Source organism: Poeciliopsis prolifica, unplaced genomic scaffold (genome assembly GCF_027474105.1).
Source record: "Poeciliopsis prolifica strain line A6 unplaced genomic scaffold, Auburn_PproV2 SCAFFOLD088, whole genome shotgun sequence".
Classification (NCBI taxonomy): Eukaryota; Metazoa; Chordata; class Actinopteri; order Cyprinodontiformes; family Poeciliidae; genus Poeciliopsis; species Poeciliopsis prolifica.
In genome coordinates this window covers 1,181,937-1,207,220 of record NW_026562463.1, presented here as the reverse complement: position 1 = coordinate 1,207,220, position 25,284 = coordinate 1,181,937, and the positions used below count along the sequence as shown (strand labels likewise).

The window sequence follows — 25,284 nt, the reverse complement described above, 5'->3', positions numbered from 1 at the left end:
CAGCGGCAGCAACCCCCCCATCCACACCGCCCACCCACTGTTATCTCTATCTGTTTTCCTTTCTTCTCCCTCCATTTCTGTCATCTTCACAAAAAGTAAATCTCCTTGTTGTGTGGGCGAAGGCCAACTGGAATGTTGGAAAAGACACACAAGAAAAGAGAAAAAAGGACACATGCCAACTACTTTTTTTTTTGTCGTCCCTCCAGTCAGATTCAGATTGTTGCTTTCACTTCTGTCTCTGTCTCACACTCAGACATGCACACATCCTCACCACAGAAACACAGACGAGACGGGATGGATCGAGGAGTTGGGGCATAAATAACAAAGAGAGAGAGAGAGGGGGAGGGAGATGGGTGTGGTGGAGGGGCTTTGAGGGGAGAGTGGGAAAAAGAGCCCAAAAGACGAACACTCTGAGGAACATGGAAAATCCCTGGTTCCCAGGCCAAAAATCTGCTGCAGCAAAAACACATGCAAACACAGAGACCCAGAGGAGCTGATGTCCTGTAGGGCACTCATAGCAGATCAGAGGGTTGGTGATAAAAATTATCAGAGAAAAAATAACTCTCAGAAATCCTATATTTTCTGCCACTCTCATCACTTCCTATTGAAGTTAAAATAGAAAAGTGCGGCTCAGCTTTCCAAGGGCAGTAAGGAAAACTCATAAGTCAGTCTGTATACGTTCTGCATTTATTTCCTGTTTTGACTTCTCGGGAAAAGGGATGTTTTCCGATTTGTAAAATATAAACTTTTTCTTACACCCAAACAAAAATTATGCAAAATTACAGGAAATCCACATTGGTCAGACTTGACAACAAAACAAATTAGATTTAAAAGGATGCACAATTATGACCAATTCAGCATTTGTGAAAGTAAATAGTAGTTTATTGCTTTTCCACAAATTTTTTTATGCCACAACCACAAACTTATGTGTATTTCATTTGGAATTTTATGTGACTGACCAGAAAAAAATTATAAATGAGGGGAGTTTCCAACAGTTTTTGTTTCTAACATTTCTTCTTTTTTTTTTTAGAAATACAAATCTGGAAAGTTTGACATGACCCCCATTACATTGATACGCCTAAATAAATCCCAGGACAATGAGGAGAAAAAGTTTAAAAAAAAAAGCTTTAAGAAGTCCTGATAGAGGGCACAGCAAACATGTGAAAGAAGGTGCTCAAACGAGATGAAGCCACCGTCCATCACTCGAAACACGCATCCCCTTTATGAAACACAGTGGTAGCAGCATCATCCTGTGGGGATGATTCAACAGGGGCAGGGAATCTGGTCAGAATCAATGGGTAGGTCTGTCACAATAACAAATTTTGTTAGACAATAAATTACCCCAATGATAAACAATGATATTGTTGTTTTGAGCTCAAGTAATAAAATAGTAATAATGACACAGTAATGCGAGAACATATTCTTAAGGATCAATAACCTTTAAATTCCAATGAATATTTAAACACTGGAACTGGAAGATATTGTAAATATCCAAAATAAATGCAGAAAACAACAAATACAATGAATAAAGAAGTCTCTGTAAATAAAATTATCTTTCACAAAGAGGGCAAATTGAGACTAAAGCACCAGACTGAATACTTCTATCATTAAGTTTTTGGTAAAAAGAGGGAAAAAAAGAGAAAAACGATAAGTTAAGCGAATGAAAATTATTGAACTTCTTTTAATTTATCATGCGATTAATTGATTTATTATTTATCACAGCTCCATGGGACAATGCATTTAGCTGAAAACAGAACAATCCTGGAGGAAAATCTCCGAGGCTTCCATACACTGGATCGGAAGTATAAAGATTTAGATCAAACCATGTTTAAAACAGTCTAGTCAAAGTCCAGACTTAAATCAGACTGAGAGTGTTGTACCAGGACTTGAAAATGACTATTTACAGACAATATTACTGAGCAAATGGTAAACGGTCTGTAATTGTATAGCGGCTGCCATATGCCGGCGCCTCTGGCCACCACCAGCAGGCAAGGCGGTGTAGTAGCTTACCCAAGGACTCAACAGATGTTGCTCAATGACACAACGTCAGGGTCGGACAGAGCAGGGATCGAACCAGCAACCCACCAATTATAGAACAAACCCCTGAACAAACCCCTGCCACCGTTGCCAGCAAAGGCTCAGAGATGTAATTTTAGCAAAAACTGCCTCTACAAAATACTGAGTTGCATAAAGTGCAAATGAACGAGTCTTGGCAGATTTTAATTTGTTTTTTTAAAAAACTGTTTTCCTTACTTTCCCACCTTTTAAATAAATCAATGAAATCCCAATACATTTCAGGTGAAGTTTGTGGAAAACATAAAAAAATTAAGTGTGTGAATACTTTTGCAAGGCACTGTAGTTCCAAACAGCAACACAACTCACAGTGCATGTCAATGGTTTCTCTTTCCTGCCCAATGCCTGCAAGTGACACAGTGGCTATCTATAGCCAGATCTATTTTCAGACCAGGCAGGCAGGACGCAGTTCAGCTCATACTTAAACTCATGCAGTGTTAGAGGGAAAATGGCTAATCTACATTCAGGTCATGCACCAAATAATTACTTGGGGCCTGTTTTAGAAAGATGAGGTCTTGGTTTGAACGATCATGGAAGCACCCGAGAGCCTGGGAATCAGCCAGGATATCAATGCCGGGAATCCAACTGTTGATCTGGAGGAAGCACAGGCAGACTGGGTGAGAGTGAGAGTGGAGGAAAGCTGGTTCCATCTTAACCGCGGGTTTCTTGTAAGGCACAGCGACTATTTCCGAGCTCTCTTTCACTCAGGGATGAAAGAAAGCCTGGAAGGGGAGCTATATCTGAGAGGAGGAGTGCACGCAAGAGGTTTCCTTATTGCGCTTGCTGTCTGCAGGGATGAGAACCCCCCCATCAGGGACCCAGAAGAGCTTGTTGAAGCCGTAGAGTGCGCTGCTTTCCTGCAGATTCCCACTTTGACTCGGCATCTTTGCGACATCATAGACTCGGATAACTGCCTCTTGCTTTACCACGCGGCTTCCATCTATGGAGTGCACAGACTGTTTCAGAATGCCGCTCTCTTTCTTTGTGATGCTTTTGATGACCTCAAGGAAGCAGCAGAAAGCACAATTCCTGAAGAGCTGCTCAAATACTCTCAAGCACTCTCCCCTGCTAGTTATATCGCCATCGGTACCCATACGCCATCAATGGAGCTGCTGCAGGACACTTTCAGGGTTGTTTGCTTCCTTGATGAAAAGGAAGGGGAGTGGAAGCATCTGACAAACCTGCCAACTCTTTGCAGTACCTCCAGGGCTGGGGTGGCTGTGCTTGACAATCGGCTGTACATTGTTGGAGGAATTTACGGCTATGGCAAAGACACAGTGGACAGAACATTCTGTTACAATCCAGATTCAGGGATATGGACAACTCTTCCAGGTCCACAGCAACCAAGATACGACTTTACGCTGCTTGGGCATGAGGGGCGCCTATATGCCATTGGTGGAGAAGCTCAAAAACAGATCATTTCCACAGCAGAGAAGTACAACGCAGCAAGGGGAGAGTGGACATTTATCCAACACGCACCCAGACCTGTAGCATCAGCAGCTTGTGCTATTGCTCGTCAGCGAATGTTTGTTTGCTTCTGGAAACCCCCTGACACTACAGATATCTATGAATACATTCCACTGATAGATAAGTGGAGTCTCACCACCACCATGATCAGACCGCAAAGCTACGGCCACTGTATGGTGGCCCACAGGGACAATTTGTATGTGATGAGGAACGGGCCTTGCGATGACTTCCTGCGCTGCCTGATGGACTGCTACAACATTACGACTGGTCAGTGGACTGCCATGCCCGGGCATTACATAAACAGCAAAGGGTCGCTGTTCACTGCGGTGACAAGAGGGGACTCTGCGTTCACAGTGAAGCACATGTTGACTCTTGAATACACTATCACGGCAAATGGATGGAAACCCCACAGACAGATGAAAGGATTCCCAAAGAGTGGTTCACTATGGACTTGTCTACTTAGACTCCCCAAGACTGGACCAGTGACACCAGAACTGGATGTGGATGAGAGACAAAGAGAAATTGCTTTGCCAGACATTTCAGAAAGATTTGTGGATGCTATACAACAGATGTGAAGTTACTCCAACTGTGCTAGAATGATAAAAGGTCTAAGAGATAAAAAATATTGGAATACTTCTGGACATTTTTAACAGATAAATGCTCTTCAGACATTCACTTACACACATACACAACACATACACAAAGATGTGCTGACACTAAGGATTTGGTCTGATTAGCAACAGCTGCTACTGTGGTTTAGATCAGGAAAGGCCGCTGTGTCTGTGTGTGTAAAGTTCAAAGGGGTTGATGGGATGTTCTAAGCCTCTCATTCTCTGCCATTTTCCCTAAGTCACACTGGGCCAATTCAGGAACCAGTAATTTCCTGGTCAACACAAAGGCCTACCACTCACACACTCCTGAGCAATTGCTGCTTTAGTGTGCGGTCACTTGTTTCTGTGACTTATAGGCTTGTAAACACTGTAGAATTTTTTTCTTGCCTGTTTCAGATAAATAAAAGCAAATATTATTAGGTTTGCATTATATTAATGATAGTACCGCCTATTATTGCAATGCCTTGCAAGAGTATTTGCAGACCTTGAATGTTGTTACTGCTTGTAAAGTTACAATAAAAATGACTGAATAACTCAAGTGGAGGAAAAGTTACACTTCATTTTCAAATTTAAAACATACATCTTTAGTGCAGAAAGTATTTGAGATAATTGCCAGGTGACTTCATTGATGGATAAACCAACCCTTGACCTAAACTGATAGACTGACTAATGGGAGCAATAATCAAATAAGCAGCTAAAGGGCCAATGGTGAGAATTTGTTGACGGAACAACTATTAGTCATAGAGTACAATAATTGGGCCTCAATGGAGAAATAACAAGCATGTGGAAGAAGGTATTCTGGTCACTCTGAACCAAAACTCATGCAAGTCACTATGCGTTTCCCAAGCTGAAACATTGTGATTGCTACATCATCATATGTGTGAGAGTTGCCTAGTTAAAGTCCAGATCTAAATCTAACCTAGAATCTATAAGAGTTGAAACTTTGTTCACTGACAATCAAAGTTTGTAGTTTTAATGTTAAGACGATTCAAGGAGTGTGTAAACCTTTTGCAAGACACTTATGTCACTGAACTCATTTTGCAAACCTGACAATTTAATAATTTCCACCTGATTTAAATTCAGTTTCTGGATGTCAGTGCTATCTGCTAAATTTAAAATCTCCTAATTCTTTGCTTTACTTTGATGGAACGGGAACAGCTGGGAATAACTTACTGTTCTGGGTGGTGGTAGGTCAGGAAGGCTCTTCTGTGGCACTGGGACAAATTTTGCTCCTTTTCCATTGACAAAGGCGTCCAAATGGTCATCTGCTACACAGATGCACAGAAGGAAGAAAAAAAAAGATTTATCTTCAAATCTTGTACTTATATTGATTATTTTGATTTTAAAAACCTGTGGGAAATCAAATAACTTGAGCATTATGCAAATGTAGATGCAATATATATTTTTTTATCAAGCACTCAATCTCCAGATGTTTCACTACTTTCTTATGAACTAATGCTTTCTGGAAGTCCTTTGAGAACAGAATCTTCTTTGTTCAATCACAGATACTGAATAAAAAAGCCATATGTAGAAACATTTTGCATGAACTTGCTACTCTATTGCACATATAAGCTTTATATATATAAAAAAGAGAATATGGCCAGAGCTTAAATTAATGCTATAAATATTTTATCATATAGTTTATAGCTAATATAAGGTTGCAGTCTACATCTGAGATGACAATATGTGAGGCTAAGCTATTTTTACAGCTTGAGTCCCACCTATGTTTTAAATTTTATTGGGTACATCCTCTAGTAAAAATTGGTAATCCTCTTTTGTCTTAATTATCTTTAGCATTGATTAAACAATATGGACACATTCCTCAGGCATTTTGGAATATTCTGCCATGCAGCAATAATTGGGTGGGTTGTAGTGTTTAAATTAATGACCGAAATATCATTTAATGGCCACCTATAGCTTGACGTCACAAAGCACGTTGAATCCTTACTTTTATGTTTTTCACAACACATTTTGAGCCTAGTATCTGAATGTTGCCTGGTCCGTCGGATCAGAAAATGTTTTTCCTATTTTTTGTTAGGTTCGGTGAACCTGAGGAAATTGTAGCCTCAGTTTCCAGTTATTAGTCTATGAGTATAGTATAATGTTCTACTGCTGAAACCTCTCTTCTTCAAGGTTCAACATGTCAAGCTTAGAGATGGTATTTTGCATTCCATGGTTGTAATGAATGGGTGTTTGAGATACAGTTCCCATCTTATTATCTTATACCAGTCTGTCATTCTCCTCTGACATCAACGGTTGAGGTTCAAAGACGCCAAGTTAAGTTGCGTGATTTACTGCCCCTAGAAAAAGGTGCTGAGCCCCTTCCTTTCTCATTGGCATTTGAAGATTTTTAGATTAAAACACACGTCTGATGATTATGAAAGCTCTATTCTCACATCTCAGCGTTCCATCAGTTCTGTAAAAGAAAACGTGTGGCTTTTCTAGTGCTGCCACTGAATATAAGTGTTAAATCTGCTTCTTGCTCAAACCACATTCTTCATCGCTGTCCAAACAAAACAGGTCCTTCTCAGATGGTGAGGAGACTTCGAAGAAACAGACAGGAAATGGTGCGTGGGAGGAGGACGGGTGAAGGGGCGCCTCTGCTTGCAGCAGCTTATCTTTTCTGCTATTCATTTCACTCTAAATTAACTTTGAGATGTGATAATGGTGTTTGTGTGCACTGTGTAGACCAAACAACAACACATAACAAATACAAGAGTCCAACAGGTGAGAACTTTTCTTTTAAAACTTCATCACAAACATTCCATTTAAAGTTAAACATTAAACAAGATGAATTTGATAATGTAAGGTCAAAAAACAAAAAGATAAGTGATGTCTAAAACTCAACATATACATACATACATACATACATACATACATACATACATACATACATACATACACACACCACACACACACACACACACACACACACACACACACACACACACACACACACACACACATACATACATACATACATACATACATACATACATACATACATACATACATACATACATATCCAAAACTGAACAAAACACTAAAATACAGCTTCTTAAACAGTGCTGTACATACATATCCAAAACTGAACAAAACACTAAAATACAGCTTCTTAAACAGTGCTGTGAAAAATTGTGCCATTTTTTTGTACTTTTTTTTCAGATGCCATTTTACTGGAGTGGTTTGGTCACAAACTGATTTTCCTACAAAATTTTCTGCTAAAGTTTTCAGCATGTTGTCCAGACAGAATATTGTCCCAAAAGTCTTGGTTTTATATATTAATTATTATTTTTTTTGCCAAATGCGATCCTGGTCTTTGTGATCAGCCATGGGTCTGGTTCTTGAATTCACAGTATCTTTCTTATCGTTGAGTCATTAACACTAAACATAACACACAAATGACAATACCAAAACTTTAGATGTTGTAGGTTCTTTTGTGACCTCCTTGATGAGTCACTGATATATTTGGGAGTAACTTTGGTAGACCAGAAATTTCTGAGAAGGTTCACCAGTGATTCATGTGTTTTGGGAAGCAACACTGTGTGGTTTGGAGTATTATCAAAGCCGTACAAATGCCTTGTGCGTATTTCCAGTTTGACAGATTTCAGTTAGTTTGCTTCTTATAGGTTCTGTAATTTCTTTATATCAGTGCATGACGTGTCAGTTTAATGTGATGAAGCTTACTTCATGTTGTCAGAAAGGTTTTGCTGAAGTGATTTAACATTTACCTTTTCACACTGTTCTAATTGAAGAAATAAAATCTTTATTTGAATACTCTACTTTGCATTCAGTCTTGAATTTATTAACTGATTGTTGTGGTTATCTGAAACGTTTAAATATAACTGTTACATGTCTAGATGACGACTTTATGAAATGTAATCCTGCACAACACAAGATGATCGGCAATCAAATGCTAACAAGCTGGCAGGTTTAAATGAATACTCTTAAGTCATTTGAACTGTTCTGTAATGCATGCATGGCATCAATTGTTAGATTACGACAGCTATGATAGAAAGAAAGTACACCCCCTTATGGCTTCACCACTTAAATGGTCTTCACAAGTCTGCATAAATATAAAAATAAGACAGAATTTTTCCCAATGACTTGTCGCCTTTTAGCAACAAAACACTTCTCATCTCTTACCTTTGTCACCTTTGTCTTTTCCAGAAACAACCACTTTGTTCATGTAGATGTATTCCTCATCTCCACCTGCGTAAAACAACAACAACAAAAGTGGTTAACAGTTTCACAGGTGGAAAGATCGTCTCAGACCACACAAGTTTTCAACCAAACAAAAACACAAGTGTAAGGAACATTGTAAAGACAAACAGAAGGAAAAAAAACAAGAACCAGAAAAATAAGGTCACTGTTCAGATGAAAATTTAGTTGTCCCACATGTCAGAATACGTAATGCAAGACACAACAATAAAAACAAAAATATCTACAGTTTTGAACCATTTATTCCTAGTTATTGTATGTAATCCATGGTTTAACTTTGACTTTAAAAGTTAAAGTTAAACATTTAGTTTGACAGATTAGAACCCAGATTAATGAAAGCATATTTGCTCAGCATTTTCTTTAAAACCCTGATATCCGGATTTCACAGGGAAAAGTTCCCAACATTCATTAAGCTACGCAAGTCTGGCAAATACGTTCCAAAATAGGATTTCACTGTTTCTTTCACTGAACTATCCATAGACATAAAAACAAGGAAATTAAGTGTTTTTTCTAAATATGTGAACATATCAAGTTAAAAGACAACAGAGCATTTCAGGCAATCAAGACAAACTGATCTGGTTCTAAATGTTTATGTTTTAAAGTAAATGTATCAGACATTTAGGTTACTGCGTCACTGAAAACATTAAAACATCTCTAAAAAGTGTTTCATGTGTTCAGTTTTGCCAAAAACTGAATTTTCTGGTGTTTTCACTGTATTTTCTTTACACTTCAGGCTGGCATCATCACCTGGCTCTTGTTTAGGTTCATTTGCACATTTTGGACCAAAACACATTCCTCTCTGGAACACAGAACCCGTCTGAGTGATACGATGTTTGGAAATTCCCATCAAGTCTAAACTAGCAGTTAGTTGTTTTAAAACATTAATTGTTTTTGAAACATTTATGGATGCATCTTCAAGCATCCAGAAATGGTTCCCAATGGACCTGTGTGGCTCCACGATAGATTTCCAGGCTGATTTCTTTGGACTTTCCCTTTCCGTGAAACAAGAAAGTGTGTTGAAGGCATGACTTGTGAATACTCTACCAGGCGTCCCTCGAGAAGTTCCTTCGTTATTTAAAGAAAAAATTAATCATTCTGTATGCAAAATTCTAATTTAAAAGACAATATCTATATCTGATCTAACAGTTCTCTGTTATTATTGTGACATTTAGCAAATATAACTAATGTTGGTGATCAAAAGTTGACCTAAAATAAGAGATTACGTAAACCTGTGGTTTCAACTGTATTGCAAGATTCTAAGGACAGTCTTTGTTTTTTTAATCAACTATATGTTGAGATTCCTTTGCTTCCTTTGCAGTAAATGTGGGAAAATCTGATCTCAGTTTTGTGCCAAACAAACGTTAAGGATGTTTGACTAAAGTTCAGGATTTAAGAGGGCGCTCCATTCCAACAATCAGACCATTGTGCAGGCAGATGGGATCACTATTGACACCCACTCTTACCAGGGTAAGCATTCATCAAACATTAGTCAGAGACCTCCTCGCTTGCACAGATACAGCTTTGTGCCACTCCCCTTTTTGAAGTTTTGAGGATTGTTGACTACTTTTGGAATGTAACTATTAAACTTAATCTGTAAAAAACACTCATAAAAACAAGTTTGGATTATTTCAAGCAAAGATGAGGCTTGAAGGTGGATTGAACATCAACAATGATGTAATGTGTTTTATTGTAATGTATGTCGTTAAATAAGGCATTCACTGACAAAAATAGGATTAAGGCCTGATTTAGAATAATTTGCTTATGTGATTTATGTAATGTCAATGATGTGATTTGTGAGGAGTTTTATGTAGATCAAAAAGCAGATGGCAAAACAAATGGAGCTATGGTTTTATCTGGAAGTTTCAGGAGCTTCCAACAATCAAAAAAAATATAATTCATTTCCTCTTAGTCATATATTTCCTAATCATAATAAATCTAATCTCAAGGTAGGTATACACATTACATAAAAATTGAATTGTATCGAACTGATAGTCCAGTTCAGTTGAAATTATAAAATAGTGCAACTAGATATCATTTAGAAAGAACTGGTAAAAAGTTATCATAACTATCTATTAACAAACTGTTAACATATTATAGCTTTCGCTGCATTTAATGCAGTTTGACACATGCAAATTTAAACTGATTTGATTTGACTGATAAAATATTATTTAAGAATGATATAATATTTTGAAGCTCTATTTCTGAAGCCCTTGAGAGTCTAGCGGGCCACAAAAATAGCTATTATGGGCCGGATTGGCCTGCAGGCCTCGAGTTTGACACATGTGGTATATGGATTCTGTGACGTTCTTAAATAAAACTGAAAAGTTCAAAACCAGATCAACCAGATACACTAAAGGTCCCCACTATTCTTGCTCTCATTCAGCCTTTATCTAAGCTTTAGTTTAATGCAAAATGTTAATAATATCCATTTTTAATTAATACAGGGTAAGAAACAAAAAAATCATGTTTTTAATCATTGCAGGAATATCTGCAGGAAAGGGTTAACTTGACCTGTATGCGCACTCTAATAGTGGTTTAGATGATGAAACTTTGTAACAAAGAAATATGTAGTGGTGGAGGAACAATAAAACGCTCGTAACTTTACCACATAAACGGCCAGAGTAAATGTTCTGTCTTCAACAACAAACCTTGAGGTTGCAGCACAGCGGAGCAAAACTGGTTATTATAACGTGTTCTGGGAACTGATCACGAAGCTGCAGCCCAGTTGTTGAGGGAAGCTGTTTGGTTGAACTGCATATTTGAGCTGAGTAAGATTTTACCCTGAGAGGAAATCAAACAAAACTCCAACCTTGGGGTGAAACTCTCACGAAGCGCCTCCTTTGAAACTGACACCGTGAGGTGAAACCAAACAGCAGCAGAAGAAAGCGATGTTTTGCCTGTACAGTGAAAACAGATTTTTAAAGGGAACAGAGTTGAAAGGCTATTTATAAGCTCCTTTGCAAAGGAAGTGAGCATCCCCCAGAGGATAAATGCAGCTTTGGAAAAATGATACAGCCTGGAGCCAGAAGAGGAAGTACGGAGAGAGGAGTCCAAGACCTGAACATGGAAAATCATGACTGCTTGTGTGATTGTTAGAGGGCAAGTCTCTGAGAAAGATGCAGAGCTAAGTTCGACTGGCTTTTTCAACCCAGTGGGGAGAGAAAGTGAAAGAAATGGCTCCTTAAAACAAAAATATTCTCGTAATCTTCTTTTCTCCTTGCTTTCTCAAACTGCTCATACTGGTGAATTTTGTGACTTAATCTTCAGAAAAAAATTACACATTACTTGTTGTCATCACGTTTATTTAAAAAAAATGCAAACACTTTGAAGCAACTATACAACACTAAACTGTTATTTAGTAAAAATAAAGATTTTGCACTTGGTTTTCTTTTTGTTTTGGTATGCCAAGTTTCCCTTCCTCTAAATATTTTTGTTTTCAATATAGGTATATATATTTTTTTTAAACTCTGGTGGTAGAACCGATAAGGCTTTATTATTTTGGGCTTTATTTGGACCTAAATATATATAGATTGGTCACAAAAACATCCATTAACATCAGCTCCTGGATAAGAAGCAAAAAAGGCATCCAGAGGTTTCAGTATCGAAACTGATAAAGTCTGACAGTATTTAGAAGTTTCCTGCATCTATAAACAATACGGTGGGAATTTATAGATGCAAGAAAATAGATCTTGAAATAGATTGTCCTTTTTGTTTTACCTTTTAAAGTCTGAATTAAAGCCATTAGTTGATGTTTCCCTTAGTAGGACTATATAAAACTCTGTTTTTGCTATCATTAATGTATAAAGATGTTTGAAAAGAGCACTCTCTAATATTTTTTCATCTTACCACTTGAGGTTCTGTAGGACTGCAGGAGATCCGACAGCAATCCCTTCTGGACGGTGGCATTCCCGCTCAGAGTTTCCCTGTCCAGGATGAGCAGGAAGCGGTGAAGCTCCATCAGGAGCTGGTCCAGCACTGAAAAGCCCAGACAGACAGCAGGAATTCAGATTTACTGCAAAACTAAAACTCCTTTAAACCTTGCTGCACATTGATTGGCATGGGAATGTTTGGTCTTGCATAAGTGATTTAAGGACACGTCCATCACAGTTTCCACATTGCACAAGAAAAAGGAACGCAAAGAGAAAACGTATAAGTTTCCCGCCAATCATTTGAAGAACATTTCACTTAAAACTGAGATAATTTTTGTTGCTTCTTCAATGTTATGTTTTGTGCCAGAGTTTTACATGGGAGAAACTGTTCTGAGGTTTTCTTCTGGCAGCCATTGATCTCGTTTCTCTCAATGCGTTTGCATCGACAGTGAAAGTCTGTTTCGTGCTTGTTTGGGGGACTCCAGTAAAAGGTCAAGTTCAGAGAGGGGGAGGAGCCTAAGCCTGTCTGCATGAAGCCCACACACATCCTTTAGGGGTCAGCGCTGAGCTCGCTGCCCTCACTAGCGGTGTGTAGGGAGTTCTTTGTATTTCCCTTCACTGTCTCTCGGCTTCATGAATAAAGCCCCTTGCTTCAGTGGGCCTCAGAGCGAGAGAACTTCCTCAGCAAGACAAGAGACATAAGGAGGGTAACAGAGGAGCAGTTTTACTAAAGGAAAGGGATTTTAGGAACGTAGTGATTTAATATTCAAAATGTTACGTTAACCCCTGCTAAGATGCCGGATTTTTGGAAAGGAGCAAAACGCACCAAAAATAAGGATTTCAAGCAACTTTAGTGAAATATATTCTGTACACTTTAGCAGAGAAAAACTAATAGAAATCTCTTTGTGCGAAACCTGGTTGCCTAAACTAATCTCTAGTATATCAACATCCCACACATGGATATTGGCCTGTTTATTTTGAAACCCTCTTTCCAAATACATCAGATTGTGAAGACATATCTTAACCACAATCCTCTTCAGACGACCACTCACATTCTCTAGGTGCAATGCCACTTGACATACTATTGGGCAAAGATTGTGGAGCAGCCAATCAAGGAGAGCCACTTATTTCTGATTGGCTTTGCTCCTAAGAGAGCAGAACGGGATGACCATTGATATTAGTTTCTGCAGTAGTTCTAAGATCATTTTCACCCTGTGTATTAATGCATATAAAACTATATTTGGAACTTGAACTAATAAAATAAGCAATTGTAGGTTTTTTAGAAGGCTTCTCAAGTAGTTATAACCCCTAGAAATACAAAATATCCACTGTACTCTTAAGGCTGCCACATACTCTGACTCTGACTCTGCACATTCTCCTGAAAATTTTGCACAAATTTCAGCTCTTAATAAAGGATGAAAATGAGGAAATGTCTGGAACAGAGAGAACAGATTAACTTTATTTACGTTGAATTACATTCTTTAAAACTGAAGGTATGTGTGAACTGAAGGCAGCTGAATAAGTCAGCTAAAAGTGTGAGCTTTTTATTAGCACTACAGTTTTTTATTAGCACTACAGTTTTATGAGTATGTCGTATATATTTTGAAGCAAATTTTTATGCAATTTATTTTAGTCTGAAGATGCAACACAAAAGCGTGACATTTCACCAGTAGAGATTCTAATAAATAACTTTACTCAACCAGAAATTGAAAATACAACTCAACTTCTCAAAGTTTGCAAGAACTTCACTTTTCACCCTACAAGAAACTTTTACAAGGACTGAAAGCTGTTCCTGCCTTTTTGAACTCTGTTAAAACAGTCAAATATCTCATTTTAGTGGCTTTTTCCGGCTCACACTAATCACTAAGCCTAGAGGGGGTTGGGAGTATGTTCATGAACTCTCCTCTCCTTCCTAAATAAGTACAAGAAGGAATATATTAAAGAATAAGGTGTCAGATCTCAGCAAAATTTTGCCTCTTGGAGATGACAAGACAATTGTTGAAGCTACCAGAAGCAATGTTTCTGGTAGGTTCAAGAAAACATGGAAAAAAATTATTTATGCACACAACAGATTAGTGTGTTGGCAACATGACTACAGAAGTCTCTATGTGCGATTCTAACTGTTGTTTTCTAGCTAGTGTTTGGCCACCGGACATGAATCTAAACATTTTTCCAGTCTCTCCTCCTTGTGTGTTTGCAGAGATTGACTCAGATGGCCTTTTGCATCCGAGGACCCTGGGAAACGGAGTCAGCTGACAGGACAGGGAGGTCTGCAGCCCGCCTGTCTTCTCTGAGCCTCGGTTTGGCCAGATGCCCGACGCACATGCAGCGAGTGACCGCAGCCATGCAGCACAAACAGTCACCCCTGCAGGGAGGCTAAAGGGAACCAGAGAGACCTTCAGAGAGATGCACTACTGCAGGGAGTTTTATTGTAAACCCTCAGCAAGTGGGAACGAAATACCAAATTCCTGTTAACAATGAGTGAAATCCTACATTTATTTGTGTCTTGACAGCATGTCAAAGCAGAATTTCTCTTCCGTGTTGCTGCGGTTAGACTTCCTGATTTGCTTCATACCATATGACAATGCTCTTATTTACTTTTGTCACACATATGCCTACTGTGTTGGTGATGAGCTTGCAGATTTACAAAATCAATTAAATTTTGTCTAAAGTCAGGATTTATTTTAGAGTATGCAGTATTCAATGGCTTCATTTTTAGGTAAGTTTAGCAAAACATCAAATCAGAATCAGAGCTTTTGTAATTCCAGAGGGAATTATTCATATTTTACTGAACACATTTAACCCCTGATTGTATATTAAATGTTTTGTGCTATATTGTCTGTGTCTGTTTTCAATTAAGTTGGACTCATTACTTAACAAAAAAGACAATCTTCTTTCTCCTCAGGCCAACATTAATGATCACATCATATTAATGTCTTCCTAGCAGTTAGATTTCCTTACAGCTAATCGCTTCTCAGCAATTGCGCTCGTTGTTTGCATATTATTTGTGTTAAGCAATTAAAACACGTGGCTAATGAGCATCTGTTCACTTTGTTTAATTAGGGCTGCAGACAAAAATAGAAGTAAAACCAATTATCCATCTTCTTCTCAAAGATTACCTTCAGATCAAAAGTAGCTCGGGAATTGGACTCGAGTTTTTTCCCATCATTCCTTTAATTTGACCATCAGCTGAACAAGGATGTCTTGTAAGGACGTTAGCTGAATTTCCAGTTCTGAGAGGCTTCAGGTTTTAAATCAAATAAAGGAGGCAAGGCCTCTGATTTTGGAAAGGCAGCTTCCATACCAAATGTAATCACAGGCGTTTCTTTTCAAAGCTTAAATAAACAAACTTATCTGGGGTAAATATATCCTTAATAAAGTCCTGTTAGACTGTCTCACAGATGCAGGAAGGGCCATAAAACGACAACCTAAGTGGATAGAACAACATTTCAGCAAAGAAACAGATGATAGAGACAGTAGAATTAATCTCAAATAATTTTTCATCGTTTATCTTTACTTTTTACAAATTATTTTTGTAATTTTGTAACAGAAACTGGGATCATTTTGCAGTTTTTCTCTTATCCGTACATCATGCCCTCTTCTCAGGCCTACACTTTTCATTACCATGTATTTCCCTGTGTTGGTACCAAAAAAAAAAAAAAAAAAAAAAAAAAGGGAATAGAGTCAAATAAAACAATGTAATTCCATAACAACGGCTTCAACTCGATGATGCAAGAGAAGCAGCTGAGATGTAAGATTTCCAGCCTGGAGCAGCTGGTTGAGGTCTGTTTGGGACACTTCCTCGACTTTGTGAATCACAGTCATATTTTGGGATGTGGTGCAGATGTTGGAAACAGTTGCAAATAAGCTTGTGTTCCTTTCTTTGCAGCTGAATGCTGAAGTCAACTTAAAAACATTTTCATAAAAGGTTCTGTTTTCACTTTCCATGCATTTTCTTTATCAGTGAACTCATTTTTCCAGCTACTCCCTACTTACAAAAAAATGACAGGACAGTTTCTTTTCACAAATCCCATGACTCACAGTCACAGCAGGTTGTTCAAAAATGGAACATTCAACACAGTTTGTCTTCATGTTGGCACCAGAAATTAGTTTAAAACGGAAGCAGGCTGAGTTCATGCAACTGGGAAACAATTTGCTTTCTCAGTTTCCATTCTTATGCAAGCTCTATGTTATAGCTAGGATTTATTTTGCATGCACCTCAGTCCTGCAGCTGTATGATGAGCTGTTTATGTCACTTTGATTCTGGTTTTAGTTCTAAGATAATAATTAATACAAAATTAATAAGATCTCCCAATCTAAACTTTGTGTTTGTTAGGACCAACAAGTTAATCTTGGTCCTAACAGCATTAACTGTTAGGACCAGCTAAATATATTTACGATGTTGTTAAAATAAACAGAATTCGCATTAAAATAAGATGTGAAACCAACAGTGTCAAATGCATGAAATCACCGCACCTTCTAACTGCTGTCAACTGAGGTGTAACTTCATCCAAATGGGAAGTGGTAACAAGAAGGAGAATTGCAACCAACAGTGACCAGACCTCACATCAAAGTGATTGGATGGTAGTGAAGTTTGGTCTAACACGGACTGAAGAAGCTTCTGCTTCAGCGTGCATGAGGGAAACCACAAAAACAGAGCAGTTTTGCAGCACATCTCTGCAGCTAAACAATCTAAACAATATAAATGTTAAATAAATCATCAACTTCAAAGTAATAGTAAAGTAGAAATGGTTGAATTTGAAGATTTTTGTAGTAATTTGTGTTTGTGCATAATTCAGGTGTTGAAAAGACACAAACTACATTAAATATTCAGCATTTTTTTCTTTCATCTTTTATTTTTGACAAACAGTTGAGAGTACATCACTGCAGCCAATTAAAATGAAGTATATATCAATCAACTAATCAATTCAACAGTCATTACAATAACATGCTTTGACATGCTCCCAATACTTTTGCATTTATTTGAATAAACAAATTTTTGAATGACCCTCAAATAAGGCTGCCTATTTTAAAATGTACATTTTCACAGGAAATTTTTTCTGCATAATATTGTCTCTAGTTTATAAAGTGGAAGGCCACAGTGCAGTTGAAATAATAATAAAGTGGAAACTATTGGGGATTTAAACCTCTATAAAAAAATGTAACTTTTCCTGTGGGGGTCAACCAACACCACAAGTGATCGCTTTCTTCCAGCAAGCTTTTGATCCAGAGTAAGTAGCAGATTATCATCTGATGGCAGCAACTGAATAAAAGATTAAAAACTGTGTCGATTGGCGTTTGATTTCTATTGGCAGGGAGAAACCTTTCCACTGAATCGTGACGGGTTCAACTGCAGGGTAAAACTGTGCTGCTGACATGGCTGATTATTTCAAGCTGTGTCTTGATCTCATTGCTATATAATCCTGAAAATGAAATAAATCTGGAATTAGACAGATGACAGAAAAAGGCTGTTGTCAGTACTCAATTAAAGAAGTGGACATGCAAAGCAAAAGATAGAGTAAAAGATAAAAGCTGCTACAGAAATTACAAGTCAATGCTTTGTTTCCAGTCTAATATCAGACCAACTTGTTTCTATAAAATTTTAGCATTGCAAAAAAAGAAGTTTCACTTATGAGAACAATATTTTTCCATCATGAGTATGTCCAGAACAAAGTGAAAAACTTTACCATCACATAAAAAGTTCTAAAATATGATGAAATATAATTCTTGAATGATGTTGTACAGTCTTTGTTTCTTTGGTTTTTCAATTTATCTTAATTGATTAACCAGAAACTGAAACAATGTGGGAGACAATTATATTGATTAAGCTAATTAGATGAGAAAATAACTTCTAATTTCAAACTTCATACATTTCATTTACTTAAATTATTAAATTAACTAGTAACTGGAATCAGTTTATTATTGCAAGAACTTTCGAAACATCATGCTGAACAGAATGCATGCATATAACAAATACAGGAGTAGTGTATTTATGTACATTAGAATAATATCAACATCTCTTTAACTTAGATCACAAGTTAAATTTATTCTTATTTCTGCTATTTGTTGTGATTAAGCCTCATCGCTAATGAATAAAATAAACATTAAATAACATAACATTAAATAAAGCCAATATTCAAAGCAGGTTTTTAACCGACAGAAGACTATCATCATGACTACTTTGTTCATCTTAGTGTGATTGAGGAGCCACCGCTTGAGCCTGGCTTTTAACAGCATGCTTTACACCAGAATATACATGAAAAGTTGAGTAGAAGGAAAATAATATGTGTGAAAAAAGGATCAGCCACAGGGATAACATGACATGGAGAGGATTGTGAGGGAAAGCCAGTTTGAAATTTTAAAGAGATTCACAAGACATGACATGTGGCTGGAGTTTATGTACAACTCTGGAGAACATTAAGAGGCCGGCTCTTAATGTTTCTCTGATTTTACTCTTTATAGGTTTATGTTTGAGTGAAATGAACATTATTTTTTTATTCTGTGAACTACTGACAACATGTCTTCAAAATTTCAGGCAAAAATTTTGTATTTATTTGCAGAAATGAGAAATGGTCAAAATAACAAAAGAGAAGCAGTGCTTTCAAAGCCCAAATAATGCAATGAAAACAAGTTCATGTTAATTTTGAGACAACAATGCTAATGTTTTAACTCAGGAAGAGTTCAGAAATGAATATTTGGTGGAATAACCAGGAGGTTTTCAATGGGGTTCAGTGCAGTGGATTCTCCGTTTTTTCCAGAACTGTATTAGTGTCGCTTTTTAAACTGAATTAGTGAAAGAAATTAGCAAAACGATAATTTATTGAGAATCAACAATATTCCCTATAATTTTTTTATAAAATAAAAATAAGACATCATATTTTTTTTAATAACATGTTGAGGTAACTTAGGAATTCATGAAAGTATTTTTAATGTTTTGTTTATAGCAAGGCATGATTGACCACATCAGAAATTTCCCTTCGAATAAACTCTTCTCAAAGGTTTGTGAAAGTAGCATGTGGTTTAAATATACATGCAAAAAGAATCACACCTTCATAGCAGGCAGAGTTCATGCTCTGTCACAAATTTTATGAGTGTTTACTGCTGCAGCCACAGACGGTACCCATCTCACACTGGAACTAAGGCTGCGTTCACACTGCAGGCTGAAGTGACCCAATTATAATTTTATTTTACATAGCTTGTATCTGATCTTTTCATGACAGTCTGAACAGAACAGGTCAGATTCAGTGTGCAGCCAAATTCTCAATCAACTTTCTTTAATTAACTATCCAAAGCTGAACATTAGAAATGTTTGATCAATTTTAGTGGTTTTAACAGAACCATCTTTCAAAATATCTGAGCTACCACTTTACGGTTGAATTTGGTCAAAGCAGCATCCAAATAAGAACGTGGTTTCCTTTTCAAATTTGTTTTGACGAATGCCAAAGAAACTGCCAAAAAATAAATGATGTCTACCAGTTGAGGAGCCTGCAACCATCTTTTTCATATTTGTTTTGTTTTCACTTCCTCTCTTCCAACTTTTGAATAATCTCCTTCATTTAGCTCAGGTTATTTCTTTAGATCTAAGCTGAACTAAGACTCACACATAGTAACAGAAGAAATGACACAGTTTTTCACAACTCAAAGTGTAAAAGTGTCTCAAAAATAAATTATATGTTTAATTTGAACAGCTAATATTAATTCCTAAGAGCTACTTTTTACTTTGTGGCTTATTTAAAAAAAAAAAAACAAAAGTTAAATTTGGTCCTGCTGTGTAAGATATTTCTGCTATTAATAAAAACAAAATTTGATTATGGAGATTCAAACAGTCTTTGGCTAATTGAAGATCACAGAAAGGACTTAATATGAAAATAATACCTGAGCACTTCATTTGGAGATGGCGACTGTGATTACCGAGGTCAAAATTACAGAACACATCTTTGCACAAATTAGCCTCTAATACTTACACTTATCGAGTTGAGGTTTTAAGCGATGACCTATTTTTACTTATTTTTTAAGCTTCCTGACTCTTTCAAAGTGTTAGGTGAGAGATGACCTGATACTTTACAATTTTGCAATTTAATTTAAAATACAGTTCACACTAGTTATTTACATGCAGTGTATTTAGTGTCACTTTTAGTTAGCTATTTTTTGGTTTTCTCGGATCACCAGCATTGGATTTGCTTAATATCAGCATAACTACAACTTTCTTTGATTTCAGAAGTGTGATGTTCACTAAAACTACTGTGCCTCTAAACAATTTGATTACAAACCCCACATGTTGTTGTCATGGCTCCAGATCCAGATATTTTTAAGAGCCTGATTCTTTGAACACTCAAAAGATTCTGTAACATGTGCACAGCAGCAGTATTGAGATTAAGCTGCCAGGTGGTAGAATATCTTTACTATGGAATTCAATATGGAAATACATAGATATAGTGTCAACACAGTAAAAGTAATGTAATGTCTCCTGACAAAATTTAACACGGTGAATTCAATATACATGCAATTCCAGAAAGAGTGCAGCAGAAGTAGCACATTAACTTCAAACATGAGTAAAAATATATGTCCTCCAAAACCTTCTTTGTTGTATTATGCTTTACGCCCAAATAACACAATACGGAAGCAAGATAGAAAAAAGTGTAAAACAGCTTTACTGTCCTCCAGGCAGCACTAATGTGGATCTTTCCATAAGCCTCATCAGAGTGATTATTTTTTAATTACTGTTCTGAAAATGGCAGTGGACAAGTTTGTATCCATATTGTCTAGTAGCTATCATTTTCTGATTCAACACACTTCTCCTTTCCTAGAATTGCATGTTGCCTTATCTTTTAAAATAAAAAAAGAAGCTAACAGAAACAGATCTTTATGTCTCATCATATTTACACACACACCAGACAAAAATTAGACAGTCTGATTAACTTAAAAAAGTCATGAACTAATTTGTTGTGTTTTATGCAATCATTTTTAAATGTTTAGAGGTCTTTGTACTACCTCAAGAAGTTATTGTATCACTCTGCATTGTTAGAAACTGATGAACACCTTGTGGCAGTAAATTTGCTGCAAACAAACACCTCTGTATCTCTTCCCCCACTCAATTTCTTTGCTGACAAAGTGACAGAAATGAAAAATTTGTCAGCCTCGGGTCATGAGACGGGGGAGGCTCAGTGTGGTTCCAAATCCTCTTCCTAATCCACCACCATGTCTGCATCCTTCCATCAACATCTTTTCCAAACATCTTTCAAAATGTTGCAGACTCAAGTATGCACGTGTTGCAGAAGTGTGCAGGTACAAAAACATCAGCTACCTTTAAATTCGGATGCACTGCGCCTTGATGGGCAGTTTCAGATTTAACAAAAGGGGAAGCCTAAAAAAACCTCCACGGCAATTGGTTTAAAAACAAAATTACAGACTACAAGCAGGCAAATCAAAACTAGCCACTGAAGAAAAACTTCCTAAACAGAAGTAACAAGAGGGATAGCAGGAAGTGAACATGTCAGGAAAGTCATATGTACGTGATTACGAGCAAGATCCCGTTCTGAGCAGCATTCTCGTCAAAAGAGAACCTGCTGAGAGGAAAACACAATACATGTCCAGTTTGGAGCTACTGTTTCCAGTAATCAAAGGTACGTTTGATGTGTCGAAAACAAGCGAGAGTGGGGAGACCCCGAGGCCAAAAAGAGCCAAACTCACACAGAGCACCCCGTTCCCATAAAGCAGGAAGCCTGTCTTTCTTTTCATCATTTTTACAACCCAGTTTGGCTTCCTGCATTACCCACACTCAACTTACTCCCCGTTGGCAAGTTCATCCCATGACACACATACAAGTGAACCAGAGGACCTCATTCTCAGCCATGATGGTCTACATCTAAGCCTACCACTGCTGAGTTTATGGCGAGTTGAAGCCGCTGGACCCACTGACTCTTCTGTTGTCGTGCTGCGTTGAATTGCACTTTTTTCAACCAAGTTCCCTGTGGTTTCTGAATAGCTTCCCCTTAGGACTACTCTAACCTTGGTTCTATGTTCTGGAGTTTACGCTGGTCATCCACTCATTTTCAATTGAAACTTTGTCTTTGCGTTATTTTCCCTGGGTTACTGGACCCAAATAGCAGCCAGTGGGCTTTCCCAGGGCACACCCTATTCTATCACAGTCCAACCAAGCAATCAAATGCCGTATTACCAAGAATTCACCTCCAAAGTCAAGGTAAAGTCTCCAGTAAACATTAAGTGGGAGTTTAGATGGTGTCTATAAGCCAGCGTACTTAGAATAAATAAGAACTTGAAGACGACCAAAACAGTACATCCTACGCTACCATACATCCCTCTCCATTTTCTGATAGAATATATTATCATCAAAAATTCTTAAAAAATGTACATGTTTGCTTAGTCTATATCCCAAACTGTAGAATATAATTTGACATATGAACACAGCAGGAGTTTTCTGCACTCATACATTTTACAAGAATTGTAAAACAGATTCTACTGTGGTTTGAATTCATGGTTGAACATCTGATCTCCTGCTATGCCAGCCAAAAACATTCATGTTGACATAAAAAAAGAAGATTAATCAACTGTATAAGTATTTGCATAGTTATTTTTTCTATTTTATTATGTTGACTCTATTAGACTGGAGACCAGTGTAAGGTGTACCCAGTGACTCTGAACAGGCAGCAAAAATTGACAACGTGGTTTGTAAAAAGTTGAGCTAAACATGTAATAATGAGTTTGATGCAACACCAGCTAGCAAAGACATACACAAGCATACGCACACCCAACATAACTTACTCTATGGATTCATAAATGTTCGGATATTCAAAACAAAGCTGTTTCCGGTTTAAAGCACACCAAGAGGGAGTCATGTGATGACACCATCAGGAGGCTGTATTAATTGTGTTTTCTTTTAAATTACATTTTTGGCTACAGGTTTCTTTTATTCAGTGTAATGGTTATTTTGTTTATTTTGTATACTTTTCGGAGCATGTGACTATAAAAGAGGGCTATGGAGCGCTGGGAGTCAGTCTGAATTTAGATTTGCAAAAGTTACATAAAGGTGGTGGACTTCTCAGCTGCTATGAAGGAATTGCTAAGGTCTTTTGTGGTTGTTTATAACCAGCATGGACTTCCATCTGAAATATACTGCACAGCTTCTCCAACTTTTTTCACCTGCAGATGAGCACAATAAACACCATCTAAAGTGAACTATGACATTTGAGTGATGGGGTCTGGTGTGACAGACCCCAGCCACATCACAACAGACTGACGTGAAACCAAAGACATGTCTCATAATAATGAAACACCATCAGGAGGAATTTCCAATGACACTGAGAGACAATAAGTGAGCATCATATCTGATGAGCATTTTCCCTTATAGCACGATAGCCCTTGTTTTACTACCCTTGTTTATGTTGAAAATGATCAATTTGTTAAACCAATAAAAACAGCAAAATATTAAAGGAGAAAGTATTTTAAATAATTTCAGAACCTAACAAAGACTCAATCAGACCATCATTATACCATTCATACAGTTTAAAATTATTTTAATAAGCTACCAAAAAACTTTCTGGATGACTGAAGTTTTCATCGGCTCTATGAAGCAGGCTACCTATGTGAGCACTGAGAGAGCAACTAAAACCACAACCTTGTCCTAAAAGCAGAATAATAAAAAAGGCGATATTAGCAACATGCAATTGAAAATATAAGTAAAATCAGTACTTGTTAATTATTCTGACTAAGTCCAGGTATCTAAATCTAAATAAACAGCAATTATGCAATCTCTTTATGTGCAAACTAATAAGTCAAGGTTTTATGATTTATTGTTTTAAATTTCTGTTTTAATATAAAGATTGTCATGCTATGTAATGTTAGCAGATAAGCCTGTAAAAGCACAATAAAACACTAAACCAACAATAAACCCGAGTCATGACAGAGATCAGTTGAATAAAAAAACTGCAGGTGCTTTCACTAATTTCATCTGGTTCCCTGAGAAAAGGAGGGGAATCGAGCGCTGTGAGGAAACAGCTGCATGGATCAGGTTCCAGAAACACAGAGCATATCAAACCTACTGAACAGTCCTTTCCTTCTCACCAGCCTACATGAGATCACCCAGGTTTCCCTTTACAGTACCTCTTTTACAAACTGCCTGGAGTTCTTAGCATCTGATTTAATGTGTGGCTGCTGCTTATAGCTGCCAAACAAGCACAGTCCATTCCTGACGTCAGCTGAAACACACCCGTTCTTTCTCTGCAGCCTGTGACTCGCAGGTGCAGAACTTTCAACGTCACTCCGACTGCCAATCAATTACATTCCAATTCTACACATGCAATTTGACCCAGATTTAAATGTCAGTCCCTGGTCTCAGACAAACAGTCCAGCTGTCAATAAATGAGTGCTGCTAAAGCTCCCTTCTAACCTTTAGCTCTCAGGTGATGACATCTGCTGAGAAGAAGACTGTCTTTTTTTTTTTTTTTAATTGTGACCATGTGTCAACTAAACACTCACACAATGAGATATTGGAGTTCTTGTTTTGGGACTTAATTAGCAACTAATTCACCATGCTGTGTAAATGTATTTTCCTAATTATAGATTCTTCTGCTTTTGTTTATTTCTGGCCATAACTAAGTTAGCAAATTTTAATATCAAAGGTGACACGAATGAACACGAAAAATTGTATTTCAAATATTAGGGGATTTAAATGTCATCTTAAAATCTCATTAAATAACATGAGGGAAGAGTTTGTCAGTTCACGTGTTTGAATTAAATCAGAATTTTACCAGCCTGTTTATTTTCAAACCTTTTATTGATTTGGGTAACTGTTAAATTAAGCCACAGAACAACGGGATGTGGTCACAGCAGCTGCCTGTTGGAGCGACATCACAAGAACCAGCAAGGGAAGATTTTCTTTTAGAAAGGGATGATGCAGCAGTTCAGAAAAACACTCTTACTTGCTGCTGTAGTGACCCAGACACAAAAAGACAATTTGTAAAGATTTAAAAGTCAATGTGTCCGTAAATCACAGTTTATCCCTTTGGTTTACCTTCTTTCTTGGT

The 25,284-nt window shown here is 37.3% G+C and overlaps 2 protein-coding genes across 8 annotated transcripts in view; one reads left to right on the top strand and one right to left on the bottom strand.

Moving 5' to 3' along the window:
• Nucleotides 1–25,284, bottom strand: part of afap1l2 (actin filament associated protein 1-like 2) — a 47,727-nt gene that overhangs the window by 18,826 nt on the left and 3,617 nt on the right. For 3 of the 6 annotated variants that reach the window (XM_055022643.1, XM_055022648.1, XM_055022646.1), the window contains exons 2-4: nt 12,219–12,347; nt 8,298–8,363; nt 5,325–5,419 (exon numbers count right to left, since the gene is read on the bottom strand). In XM_055022643.1, coding sequence (XP_054878618.1) covers nt 5,325–5,419; nt 8,298–8,363; nt 12,219–12,347 — 290 coding nt within the window. The remainder of the gene's footprint in view (nt 1–5,324; nt 5,420–8,297; nt 8,364–12,218; nt 12,348–25,284) is intronic. The other 3 variants (XM_055022644.1, XM_055022647.1, XM_055022649.1) reach the window with 1 other exon arrangement.
• LOC129353361 (kelch repeat and BTB domain-containing protein 13) lies at nt 2,479–5,164 on the top strand. Of its 2 annotated transcripts, XM_055022652.1 has the most exons (2): nt 2,622–2,690; nt 2,782–5,164. In XM_055022652.1, the coding sequence occupies exon 2, from the start codon at nt 2,784–2,786 to the stop codon at nt 4,113–4,115; it is 1,332 nt and encodes a 443-aa protein (XP_054878627.1). In that variant the 5' UTR covers nt 2,622–2,690; nt 2,782–2,783; the 3' UTR covers nt 4,116–5,164. The 2 variants fall into 2 exon arrangements, with proteins under 2 accessions (XP_054878626.1, XP_054878627.1); XM_055022651.1 differs by having other exon boundaries at nt 2,479–5,164.

Excerpts from the sequence above, each read along its gene's own strand:
- LOC129353361 (XM_055022651.1), top strand. The coding sequence starts at position 2,604 with ATGGAAGCACCCGAGAGCCTGGGAATCAGCCAGGATATCAATGCCGGG.